The 11,747-nt window shown below is 44.3% G+C and overlaps 2 protein-coding genes across 2 annotated transcripts in view; one reads left to right on the top strand and one right to left on the bottom strand.

Annotated features, from left to right (window-relative positions):
- Window positions 1-1,261, bottom strand: part of LOC109471453 (oxysterols receptor LXR-alpha-like) — a 12,917-nt gene extending 11,656 nt beyond the window's left edge. Inside the window, exon 1 of the mRNA XM_019770777.1 lies at window positions 1,174-1,261. The gene's annotated coding sequence lies outside the window, so the exon portion shown is untranslated. The remainder of the gene's footprint in view (window positions 1-1,173) is intronic.
- A 666-nt stretch (window positions 1,262-1,927) lies between these two features.
- The window catches only part of LOC109471563 (U5 small nuclear ribonucleoprotein 200 kDa helicase-like), a 28,352-nt gene continuing 18,532 nt past the window's right edge, over window positions 1,928-11,747 (top strand). Inside the window, exons 1-15 of the mRNA XM_019770913.1 lie at window positions 1,928-2,042; window positions 2,690-2,853; window positions 3,403-3,574; window positions 4,112-4,296; window positions 4,718-4,880; window positions 5,382-5,634; window positions 6,203-6,333; window positions 6,721-6,810; window positions 7,209-7,326; window positions 7,959-8,152; window positions 8,652-8,807; window positions 9,242-9,471; window positions 9,989-10,193; window positions 10,817-11,020; window positions 11,432-11,617. Of these exons, the coding sequence (XP_019626472.1) occupies window positions 1,998-2,042; window positions 2,690-2,853; window positions 3,403-3,574; window positions 4,112-4,296; window positions 4,718-4,880; window positions 5,382-5,634; window positions 6,203-6,333; window positions 6,721-6,810; window positions 7,209-7,326; window positions 7,959-8,152; window positions 8,652-8,807; window positions 9,242-9,471; window positions 9,989-10,193; window positions 10,817-11,020; window positions 11,432-11,617 (2,496 nt within the window). The 5' untranslated portion in view covers window positions 1,928-1,997. The remainder of the gene's footprint in view (window positions 2,043-2,689; window positions 2,854-3,402; window positions 3,575-4,111; window positions 4,297-4,717; window positions 4,881-5,381; window positions 5,635-6,202; window positions 6,334-6,720; window positions 6,811-7,208; window positions 7,327-7,958; window positions 8,153-8,651; window positions 8,808-9,241; window positions 9,472-9,988; window positions 10,194-10,816; window positions 11,021-11,431; window positions 11,618-11,747) is intronic.

Below are 11,747 nucleotides of genomic sequence, written 5' to 3'. Positions count from 1 at the left end.
AGCCAAGTGTCTTGGAGTCTCTTTCCAAGAAGATGAAATGGGACACCCACATCACGGACACAACTAAGAAAGGGAATCAAAGGTTATACTTACTATGTAGACTGCGTCAATTCAACCTGCCTATAGAAGACCTTCTGACTGTCTATACGTGTTTTGTCCGCGCTGTGTTGGAGTACGCTGCGCCACTATGGCACCCTGGCTTGACAACAAGACAAAGATGCAAGATCGAAAATATCCAGCGTCGAGCAACAAAGATTATTCTGGGCAAGAACTTTACCAACTACTCGTCAGCCTTGAAAGTGCTGAAACTCGCTTACAGATGTTCTACGCCCGCTTACAGATGTTCTATAAGATCACAAATAACATTGTAGCTATGCACATGCCGCTAGCAAGCAAGGGGCTACGAGCTCCCTCTCGCACTGAAAACAGCTTAGCCCTCCACCCTCCAAGCTCACGAGCTGACTATCACCTAAATTCCTTCTTCTCTAAAACTGTTAGAGAATGGAACCGCCTACCAGATAGTGTGGTGAAAGCAAAGTCACTGCAGGCATTTAAAAATGCCATTCACACCTTGTAACCTCAAACAAGAGTCACGGGTACTCACCGCCACCCAGCTGGCGGACAGGGAGTGGCGCCCCTGCCCATTGAGGAGCTTGTAGTCTGTAGCCAACAGACTACAACAACATATATATACACATCATATACACAATACAAAATAAGAGCGACACCCCAAATCCAAACCAAAAACCCCTACCCCTCACCGTGCCGGAGCCCTCAACTTATTGAGGTTGTGCACGTACGGGAAAGAAGAAGAAGAAGAAGAAGAAGAAGAAGACCCCCACACCCACCCACACGCACGATTTAGCTTGTATAAACAACGCTTTCGAAGACACGCTACGATCTGCGATGTCTCTGTGCCTTACATACGCTCCCGTACCATATATACTGCTGATTCACGCCACTATCTTTAGGTTAGACTATCAAATATTGACACATACATGTAGGCCAGTCACTGGCGAGTTTTCACACACAAATTTTGTTTACCCCAAAAATATCGGCGCCATTTTATACAACATACAGCCAATACTAGAAGGCTGTGGCACGTTGTGGCCGACTACTGGCTACATATGAGGCTTGAATGCCTGTTTGAAGAACGTAAACAACTTAAGGTACCTCAAATGAGCCAGGGACTGTATTTTCCTGTAAGGAATTTTGCCCGTGCCCCCGGCCGCAAGGTCAATGCCCGCTCTCTGAAGTTGTCTGACCCCAAATGTGGTCAGCTGACGTCTACGTCATCAAGTCGCCAGGGGAGCGGGGAGAAAGGTCAATGACCGGTCTCACCTCCAAGCAGATGTTGGTTGGGAAAATTTACAGCACTACTACAGGGACCAAATAATCCAGTTTTTGTTAAAAAAAAAAAAAAAACTGTTGGAGACAGCTTATTTTGCCCGAAACACCAGCGGAGTAGAATACTAATTAAAAACTGGATGGACACATTTGCGAGCAAATACAGAATATTTCTCTCCATCTCCCTCCTCGAGGCGCATACAGAAATTGACTGTTGTTCATTTACTTCTCTGTTCAGTATGTTAATTTAACATATTGTTAATATCAACCTTTTGCTGATTTGCTGAAACGGACTTTCCTTTTCCAAATGGACTATCCCAGCATCACTCCATTGAGTCCATTCAATTTGAACCGCTCAAAATGGTGTTTTCCAAAACTTCTGATGCAATTTTTTTTCAACTTTTCGAATATATGGATTGTCATTTGGTCCATTTTTATTTCATTTTAATTTTTCTTTCGTTTTTCTTACGCTTTTGATTTTGATCCTTGGAGGTAGAAAATGGGTCAAGTGAATGTGTACCACCCGTTGTTGCAGTCTACAAGCGCCTCCTGACGACAGCTACTTGAAGTGCAGATACGAAAGCCGGTCACGTTGAAGCCCGCGATTTCTCGCGAGAAGACGACGCTTGGTCGACGACAGGGAAGGCATCATGGCGGACGCTTCGGCGCGTTCGCTTCAGTACGAGTACAAAGCGGTAAGAAACGGCATTTAACAACACCGTATAGTGTTATTAAACTACCTAACAATAGATAAATACATTATCTATCGTGTCGTTACCCAAAGATGGCTCTGTTGCTGCAGCTTTTTCTAGTTTGGCGCGACTTTCTGTAGACACGTGAAAGCGTGTTTTGTTGTGTCGCATGATCGTAAGGGGGAGGGGGGCAGGTTGGTTTGGAAGTCTTTCAGTTTCACTCGTCGTGCTTCACCCTCGAATGCTTGGGTGTAGAGCGTAATTACTAAGATCTAGGATTTAAACTAGCTTTATGTGCTTGCAGAAAAAAACAATCCATTTTAAAAATCATAGATTATAATAAAGCACTAGACATAATTTTAGAGTAGTGTGTGAAAGTTATTATGTAACGGGACGACTAAAGAAACTTTTAAAAATGTTGGTTTAATCATAAAATTTTTACATTGCAATCTTCATCAGTGAAAAGACAGGAAAGTTAAAACCTAATCTGGTTTAAACATTGCTGGATAGCGGTCGAAATGTCTCTTAATCTGCAGTACTTCACTTACTTCCTGCTTAATTCTATAATATTGATATGAAACAAGATTTATAAGTATTTCCTGGATTAGTAACCATCTGGACTAAGAAATATGCTCTAAAAACCCTTGCAGAACTCCAACCTTGTTCTCCAAGCCGACCGGTCGCTGATCGACCGCCGAAGTCGCGATGAGGCGACGGGAGAGGTCATGTCCCTGGTGGGGAAACTCCAGGAGAGTCGCATGGGAGACCGCTACCAGCGCACTAAACCCCCGCTCATGGAGGAACGCAAGGCTAAGTATGTAACAGTACAGCACTCTTCTCCTTTTCATATATATACTAGTAGTTTCTTAGAACTAAGAACAACCCCTGCTGGGGTATTAGTGAGGGGGGAGTGTGTGGTTAAGGCTACCAACGCACAAAACTTGGCCGTTCATAGATGAATGGAAGGCCAAGAATGTACACAAAGCTCCATAGATTTGGAGGTGCTCTTCTGGATGGGATTGTCTGTGGGTTTGTGGGCATGCTTGGATGACTGGTTCTTTCAAGTTCTAGAGATGTATATCTCAAGGTATATCTCAAGGTATTTCTCAAGGTATTTCTCAAGGTATGGCCGCAAGTTCATGAGGAAGAGGCCCTGCCAGTCAGCCCCTGACAGCGAGAGATCGTGTGACACTTAAGCTATATTAGAAATGTACATCCACAAACTCTCAGGGAGGAGACTCAATCAGCCCCAGATTTTGACTTGACTTTATTGGGATCCACAATTTCCACAGCAAGACTGCCAAGAGATTTGTGTGTAATACAGGCTAACCTGACCTTGTTTCCTCCTTCTGCTGCCCCTCAGACGTAAGAAGCGAGATGAGGACCAGTACGACGTGAAGAAGATGAAGGGGATGACTCTGCTGTCGGAGGGGATAGAGGACATGGTGGGGATCGTGTACCGTCCCAAGACACAGGAGACACGACAGACGTACGAGATGATCCTTAGTGTCATCCAGGACGCACTCGGGGACCAGGTAAGGTTCATTCATTCATTCTTTATTTCAGGTATAAAAAACAAGTTTCTGTAGAGGGCATCTGAGTTCAACAAGTGTTTGATGATGCAGTTGATGGAGGAGAGCAATCTGTTTAAGAAAGAATGCCTTGATTCACACCTGTTTGTTTAACCTTCTTCCAGCCGAGTACCCAGTTGAAAGTTTTGAAGGCCACATTGGTGGGGAGGAGGTTAATACAATGTTGTTGAATTTGAGAGGATTCTAACCATTGTTCTCTTCACCAAGAACTTCAGAAGAAGGTTATGTTTTTGGTGACCAGGTATATTAAGAGCACACCTACAACCTTCTACCAGCTGTGCACCCTCATAAACAACGTAGTTTTTGGACCCCCTGGCATCTTTCCTTGGTGCTGCATCAGAACTTCCATTCTCATACTAGTATTCTGGACATTAGGGTCATGATATTGGGTTGGCAGATATGTTTTATCACGTGTGCAATGCATTGTCCTAAGATAAGAAGTTAAGACTAAGATTTACACCCTAACCCGTCCCCCTGTAGCCGCGAGACGTCCTGTGCGGCGCTGCAGACGAGGTTCTGGCCAGTCTGAAGAACGACAGAATGAAAGAGAAGGACAGACGGAAGGAGGTGGAGCTCCTGCTGGGGTCCATGGAGGAGTCACGTTACGCCCTCATCGTCAACCTCTGTAAGAAGATCACCGACTACGGAGGCGACAAGGAACAACGGTGAGCACTGCAACCCATGCAATTCCAGGGTGGCAAAACTGAGGAAATTCTGGATCAAGAAATCTGTCCACATTCACTGCCATTTTTGTTGTCATTTCAAAGTCAAAGTGTTTGAAATAGCCCTGAAACAAGTTACACTGTACATGAGAAATCTCTTAATTTTTTGTATCACCAATGTAAATGGCTAGAACCAGCCTATGATAAATCAAGTGAAATATTACTTATTAGTCCCTTTCCCACAATAGGGGGATGGCTCCCGGAGACAGCAACTTTATAGTGGGAGGGATTTAGACTCCTGTAACCATATATACACATGTATGAATGTGTTTGAGTAAGAATTAACAGAGCAGACCATATGCGAAGGTAAACATTTTTACTTTGCAAATGTCACTTTTCTAGTGTATTCTTTGTTTTTTCTTAGGCCCATAGAAGAGAACATAGACGAGACCCTTGGTGTGAATGTGCAGTTTGAGTCAGACGAAGAGGAGGATGATGATGATGTTTACGGGGAGGTGCGTGACGCTCAGTCGGATGATGATGAGGAGGGAGAGGAGGCGGAGATCACTGGGACACTCAAGGCTGAGGTACGGCAGCGGGAATTTGTAGCACCTGCTATAGTATTTACAAAAGAAAACAGTTACTCAAGCAACTGGATACCCCATGTACATTAGAAGAACCCAGTGCCACACCTGTCAAAAGAGTAAAGGCATTAACTGGAGGTGGAGGTGAGTAATGGTCTAAAATACTACAGACTCACCACAGACTCCAGGGAGAATAGTGTGACATTAACACTATCGGAGATCCTAAGCAAACAAACAAACAGATTTTGAAAACCCTCATTTTTCAGATTTGACAAGTTTCAAGATCTATCCAGTTGCTTTAGTGACTGTTCCCTTGTGTATCTCATCACCTGGTTTTAACCTTCATTGATGCCACTTGCCAGTAAGTTTTCACTGGCATGAAGACTTTTTTTCTTGAAAACATTAAAAAAAGTTTGAAATGCATCCATTTGATCCATTCTTTGAATGAAAAAATTTAACCATCCAAAAATTAAATTGGTGTGACCTTATGCTCAACCTCTGCAGGGTCTGACAGAGAGTAAAGACCAGGGTAAGGGGAACAAGAACCTGCATCCCCGCGACATCGACGCCTACTGGCTGCAGCGCCAGCTCGGGAAGATCTACGACGACCCCATCGTGTCGCAGAAGCGCGCCGAGGAGATCCTGGAGATCCTGAAGACGGCGTCGGATAACCACGACTGTGAGAACCAGCTGGTCCGGCTGCTCGGGTTCGACCAGTTCGACTTCATCAAGGTGCTGAGGCAGTACCGCTTCATGAGTAAGTCTCTGTTCTGTCCTAATGGCTAGTCTTACTGTGTTCAGATTCAAGTGTTACGTACAAATTACACAAACTAGAAACATACATGTAAACAGACTACACAATAACTGCGAGAACCAGCTGGTCCGGCTGCTCGGGTTCGACCAGTTCGACTTCATCAAGGTGCTGAGGCAGTACCGCTTCATGAGTGAGTCTGAGTCTTTCTTTATTCTCTTCATATTTTTAAAACTCTAATGGCTAATCTTACTGAGTTCAAATACAAGTGATAGTAATATCGTAATACAAATTACACAAAATAAAAACAGACTACATGGTAAATGAAACACACATTTTTACTCAGTATGAAAACACATACCTAAAACAGACCTAAAACTGGGTCGAGATTGAGACTTTATTTGTCATTTAAGCTTAGCACAGATAGGCACAGTCCTTATGCAGCCAACTGCAGTTCACTTCTACAGTTCACATCTTCTTGCTGGCGGACACAAACCTAAAACAGACCTAAGACTGGATCGAGATTTATTCATTTATTTATATATTCATATTTACCTTTTTTATCATTCCCCAGTCCTGTACTGCACCATGCTTGCTGCTGCTCAGAGTGAGGCTGAGAGACAGCGTATCGTGGATAAGATGGAGAGTGACGCGGAACTGTCGGCCATCCTGCAGGCGCTACAGGAGGAGGAGAAGGGAGACCTGGTAAATCAGATTGTTCAGATCACTTTATTGCTCACTCCTTTCCCAAATATACATCAGCAGGGGGGAGCACAACTGCATTCCCCTGAATTGGGTACGATTTGTCACAGTTTTACACATCACCTTGTCCTGCGAGGCCCATTTATGCAAGTTGCACATTCAGTAATCAGTACCATCTATGTAGTGTCCTGTATATGTATGATTTGGGGGTATGTGCAACACATCACATCGCAATGAAACACAACAAATGCGGAAGTAACTATGCCTGGTTAAGACCTGAAATTATGGAAAAATATTGTGTGAAAAATGCCAGGAGGACAAGGGTTAAGAAACAGTACATCTAAATAAAGTATATACAAAGTTATTGAAACATACCAACTGTTGCTGCAGGTACAGGAGGAGCGAGCACGGCGGGCGGCGGCACGACAGACACGCGTGGAGGGGGAGCTGGAGGCCATGCAGGTGGACGACATACCTGAGGTGAGAAATTGTGTTTTTTTTGTGGTTCAACTGTCCTGTAGCTGTCTACCTATGAGTGACAGCTATTCTTCTAGGAGGGGGTAGAGTACATAGTAGCAGTTGTAGTAGACATCCTTCCATCTCGAGAGATGATGGTAGCACTGTAAGTTTAGTGTTATGGCCCTGTACAGCGTCTAGTGTGGCTTATGAGCCCTATCTTCGCATGGCAGTCCTGACCACAGTTGTAGAGTACAGGAAATTGTAGAGTACATAAAAGTGTACATAAAAGTGTTGAGTGCAGAAGGACATTGGTACACATCAACATAAATTACATAAGATCTTACATAAAATTATTCTAAAAAATAATGCGACTTTGCAGAAGTCTGAAGTCTCTGATTTGTTGTTTTTGTTATTTGCAGACCATGCGTCCCAGTCAGGTGTTGGACCTGGAGGACCTGATCTTTAACCAGGGTTCTCACCTCATGGCCAACAAACGCTGTCAGCTGCCGGACGGGTCCTATCGCAAACAGCGTAAAGGTACGTACACTCGGTTCTCATTTAGACCTGGAGGGAGATATGTGTGAAGAAATTGTGTAAATTGTAGCCACAATCTGTGTTGGTACAATTGTTGGCTTGTGGAGTGTTAACCATTTAGATAGCTAACATCAAACTACCAGTACAAATTTGAAAGTTTATCATTACTTAGAATTTATAGCATGTTCTCCCAGATACAGTTGGTAGCACTTTGAAGGTTAATCATTAGATTAGAATGATGTAGCTATTTCTCTTAAATATGCTGCATTTGCAAAGATACATTAGGTTTTTCTCTTGCATATTTTTTGCCAGTTTAATATCTTATCTCATCTGTCCCTTAGTCTAGTTATTTGACCGTTGGGACAACACAGATAATCTGACAACCAGCTTTCTCAACCCTTTTAGATTCTCTGTTCCTCTTAGCATTTCACTTAGTGTCATGCTGGTCCATTCTCTGTACAATTTATACTTACCATGAAGTACATGTATGACATTTGCTACATGGTGGGACATGGTAGGTCTCTCCACCCTTCTACAAGATTTTCTGTCTCTCCTAATGTTTACTTAGCATCATGCTGGTCCATTCTCTGCAAGTTTTACACTTACCATGAAATATGATCTACGCTCCACGATAGGGTACGAAGAGGTTCACGTTCCCGCGCTCAAACCCAAACCGTTTGCTTCGGACGAGTCCCTGGTGTCGATCGACCGCCTGCCGAAGTACGCCCAGCCAGCGTTCGAGGGCTTCAAGAGCCTGAACCGGATCCAGAGCCGGCTGTACAAGGCCTCGCTGGAGAGCGACGAGAACCTGCTGCTGTGTGCTCCCACGGTAGGTCTTTTTCTTCTTCTTCATTACCTTTACCAAGAAGGTTATGTTTTCATTAGCGTCTAGCGTCTTTGTAATCCTATACTGCTTTATTCGAGTACAACTAGACACCACAATTCAACAATGCCTATTTATTCCCAAACCAAGACACAGAGTTTAACCATGCAAGTCCATGTTCAAGTGTTGATTATTGTTCTGACTCCATTCTGGCATGTTCCTATTTGACATAGGACTAAGAGGTTGGGAGTTTGAATCCTGGCTGTTGTAGCTAACCTGACATGCATGCTACATGTACTGTCCTTAGAACGGGACATTAATCTGTGGTCCACTATTTGTTGTGCTCACTTTGTTAAAAAGAGCTATGGGAATTTCCCCAGTACATTGAAGCTGTAAATACTGTACATAACGCCTGTCTTCTCTGTCACAACTAGTAAAATAATGAGTAGCTCTTCAGTGAGCTAAAACTGGATTGAGGTCACTTTCCTTTTTCCTTGTACGCCAGGGTGCGGGAAAGACAAACGTGGCTCTGCTGACGATCCTGCGTGAGATCGGGAAGCACATCAACCGTGACGGAACCATCAACGTGGACGCCTTCAAGATCATCTACATCGCGCCCATGAGGTCTCTGGTACAGGAGATGACAGGCAGCTTCAGCAAGGTCGGTATCTGTATTTATATTAGCTGGTTAATAACTGAACTTCAGCATAACACACCAGCTTCTCTATCTGTATCTGGCCATAGGTGTAACACAACAGCTTCTGTATCTGAAACGGTCTTTAGCGTAACATACCTGCCTCTGTATCTGGCCTTTGGTGGAACACAACAGCTTCTGTATCAATATAGCCAGTACACAACATGTATAGCCGCCCCTTGGCATAACACCAGTATCCTGTATCTGTATCCGGCCTTTGGCGTAACATACCAGCTTCTTTTTCTGTATAGCCGGTATAACCGCCCTTCGGCGTAACACACCAGCTTCTATATCTGTATAGCCAGTCTAACCATGCTTCTGGGTAACACACCAGCTTCTGTGTCTGTATCTGTAAAAAGAGTTGTGAACTTAAGCGGGTTTGACTGTACTCATTTCCACAGAGACTGGAGTCGTACGGCATCACAGTCTCGGAGCTGACGGGGGACCACCAGCTGAGCCGCGAGGAGATCCAGAGCTCGCAGGTGATTGTGTGCACGCCGGAGAAGTGGGACATCATCACGCGGAAGGCGGGGGAGCGCACGTACACCCAGCTGGTGCGGCTGCTCATCATCGACGAGATCCACCTGCTGCACGACGAGAGAGGGCCTGTGCTGGAGTGCATCGTAGCCAGGTACCAGGGGTTTTCGTTCACTAATGTCTTGTTACCTGAATTCAGTACTATCCCCAGCAATTACATCACCTGTGGTGCATCACAGGTATCTATACTGGGTCCACTACTCTTCATTATGTATATTAATGATCTGCCAAACTGCAGATCATTAAAATCCAGTCCTGTGAAGTTGCAATGTATGCTGCCGACACCATAATATACCTCTCAGCCTGCAGTCTTCATACAATCAAGCATGCTATCCAAAGTGACTTAATCAAAGTTTCACAGTGGTTTATGATCGTGAAGTTTAAAGGTAAAACTTTTGTTCCAACAAAGAAGTGACCGTAGATTATGCACTGAATCAACGAATGAGTGATAAATTCATAGTAAAAAGAATAACAGAACTCTGAACACTTAATGGATGTGAAATCTTTAACTTCCTGTTGGTTTTGCATAACCAAATTTAAAGGTTGGTACAAAGCTATATTTAGATCACACACATGATTCTAATACAAACAATTTTTATTCTTTTTCGCAGAATGATCCGGAGTATTGAGACCACCCAGGAGGACATCCGACTGGTTGGTCTGAGCGCCACTCTGCCTAACTACGAGGACGTGGCCACGTTCCTGCGGGTGGATCCCGCCAAGGGCCTGTTTTTCTTTGACAACAGTTTCCGACCGGTGCCCCTGGAGCAACAGTACATCGGCATCACAGAGAAGAAAGCTGTGAAACGCTTCCAGGTAGGGTCGTGTGACATGTACCAACTACCCTTAGTACTAAAAAAATGTCCTTTGTGGCTTAAAACCATCAGCTTCAAACCCTGTTCCTTTTGGCAGTCTGATGTTTTATACAGGAAGTTGTCGGCTTATTCCTGCCGCTTTTGGTGATTTGTATGGCATATTTTTGGTTCAATATCATTGTGTTCCAACTTGACATTTTTTTACGATATATATTAAGCTGGCTTTGGATAAACAATAGTGTGAAATGGAAAACTGGAAAACGGTTTGGGATTCCACAGCCCTATGCAGTTGACAGGCTTTTGCCACAAAGCGTTTTTCAAATCTACAATAAAGGAAAGCATTTGTGAGCCATTTCAAAATTTCTAGCTTCCATTATTCTTAAAGACCTCTCCTATTCGCAGTTCTCAAATAAGTTGCTTGTAGATGCTTCGATGCTTCATATTTTTACTTCCTCAGTTGATGAACGACATCCTGTATGAGAAAGTGATGGAGCATGCTGGGAAGAACCAGGTTCTGGTGTTCGTGCACTCGCAGTTCTCACCTAAGTTGCTAGGAGGCATTTTGATCCCTCTAAATCAAAGTATTTCTGTCCCCTCAATCATTTTGTATGTCTTTTCCCACAGCTGATGAATGACATCCTGTATGAGAAGGTTATGGAGCATGCTGGGAAGAACCAGGTTCTGGTGTTCGTGCACTCGCGTAAGGAGACGGGGAAGACCGCGCGTGCAATCCGGGACATGTGTCTGGAGAAGGACACGCTCGGACACTTCCTACGGGAGGGCTCGGCCGCCACCGAGGTGCTGAGGACAGAGGCCGAGCAGGCAAAGGTATGTTGTAACACGAGAACTTTCCTTTGTAACATGATATCTTATTGCCAGTGTTCTAGCCAGTGTCCGTCTTTCCGTCATTTGACGGAATTTTACCTCTCATGACGGACAAAAATTTTGCCCAATCCGTCATCTTTGATGGATAATATTAACGTTTACCAGTTTTCCCCCTATCCTCATTTACAGTGTACATTATAGAGACACATATGAGTCTTTGTCATGTTCAACTGATTTTTCCTGTTCTTCACATATGATTAGTGTTGACTTATGCTCTCAGTTGATTTAGTGACGCTGAAGAAGAGTGACGGGTGTCACTCAAAACGTCTGGAAGTTAGTTATTTATCCAGTACATTTGTAGAGTTTGATTTGTCTTTGAATGCATGTTGAAGGACTGTTGTGTTGTGATTGTAGAACCAGGAGCTGAAAGACCTGCTGCCGTACGGTTTCGCCATCCACCACGCCGGCATGACCCGCGTGGACCGGACGCTGGTGGAGGACCTGTTCGCCGACCGCCACATCCAGGTCCTGGTCTCAACGGCAACACTGGCCTGGGGCGTCAACCTTCCCGCTCACACCGTCATCATCAAGGGCACACAGGTACGCTTTAACCTTCAGGCTGCCGAGGCGGTCTTTGGGCAGCATTTTTGGGGTTGAATATGGGTTTAGACAGTAGGAAGAAATAGAACAAAATTCAACAAATATAAGTCCAACAAACTACTGCTCTGAA

This window comes from Branchiostoma belcheri, unplaced genomic scaffold, assembly GCF_001625305.1.
Source record: "Branchiostoma belcheri isolate BF01 breed outbred unplaced genomic scaffold, Haploidv18h27 scaffold25, whole genome shotgun sequence".
In the NCBI taxonomy this organism is placed as follows: domain Eukaryota; kingdom Metazoa; phylum Chordata; class Leptocardii; order Amphioxiformes; family Branchiostomatidae; genus Branchiostoma; species Branchiostoma belcheri.
The sequence above is the reverse complement of the archived record's forward strand: the minus strand, read 5'-3'. Positions and strand labels throughout refer to the sequence as shown.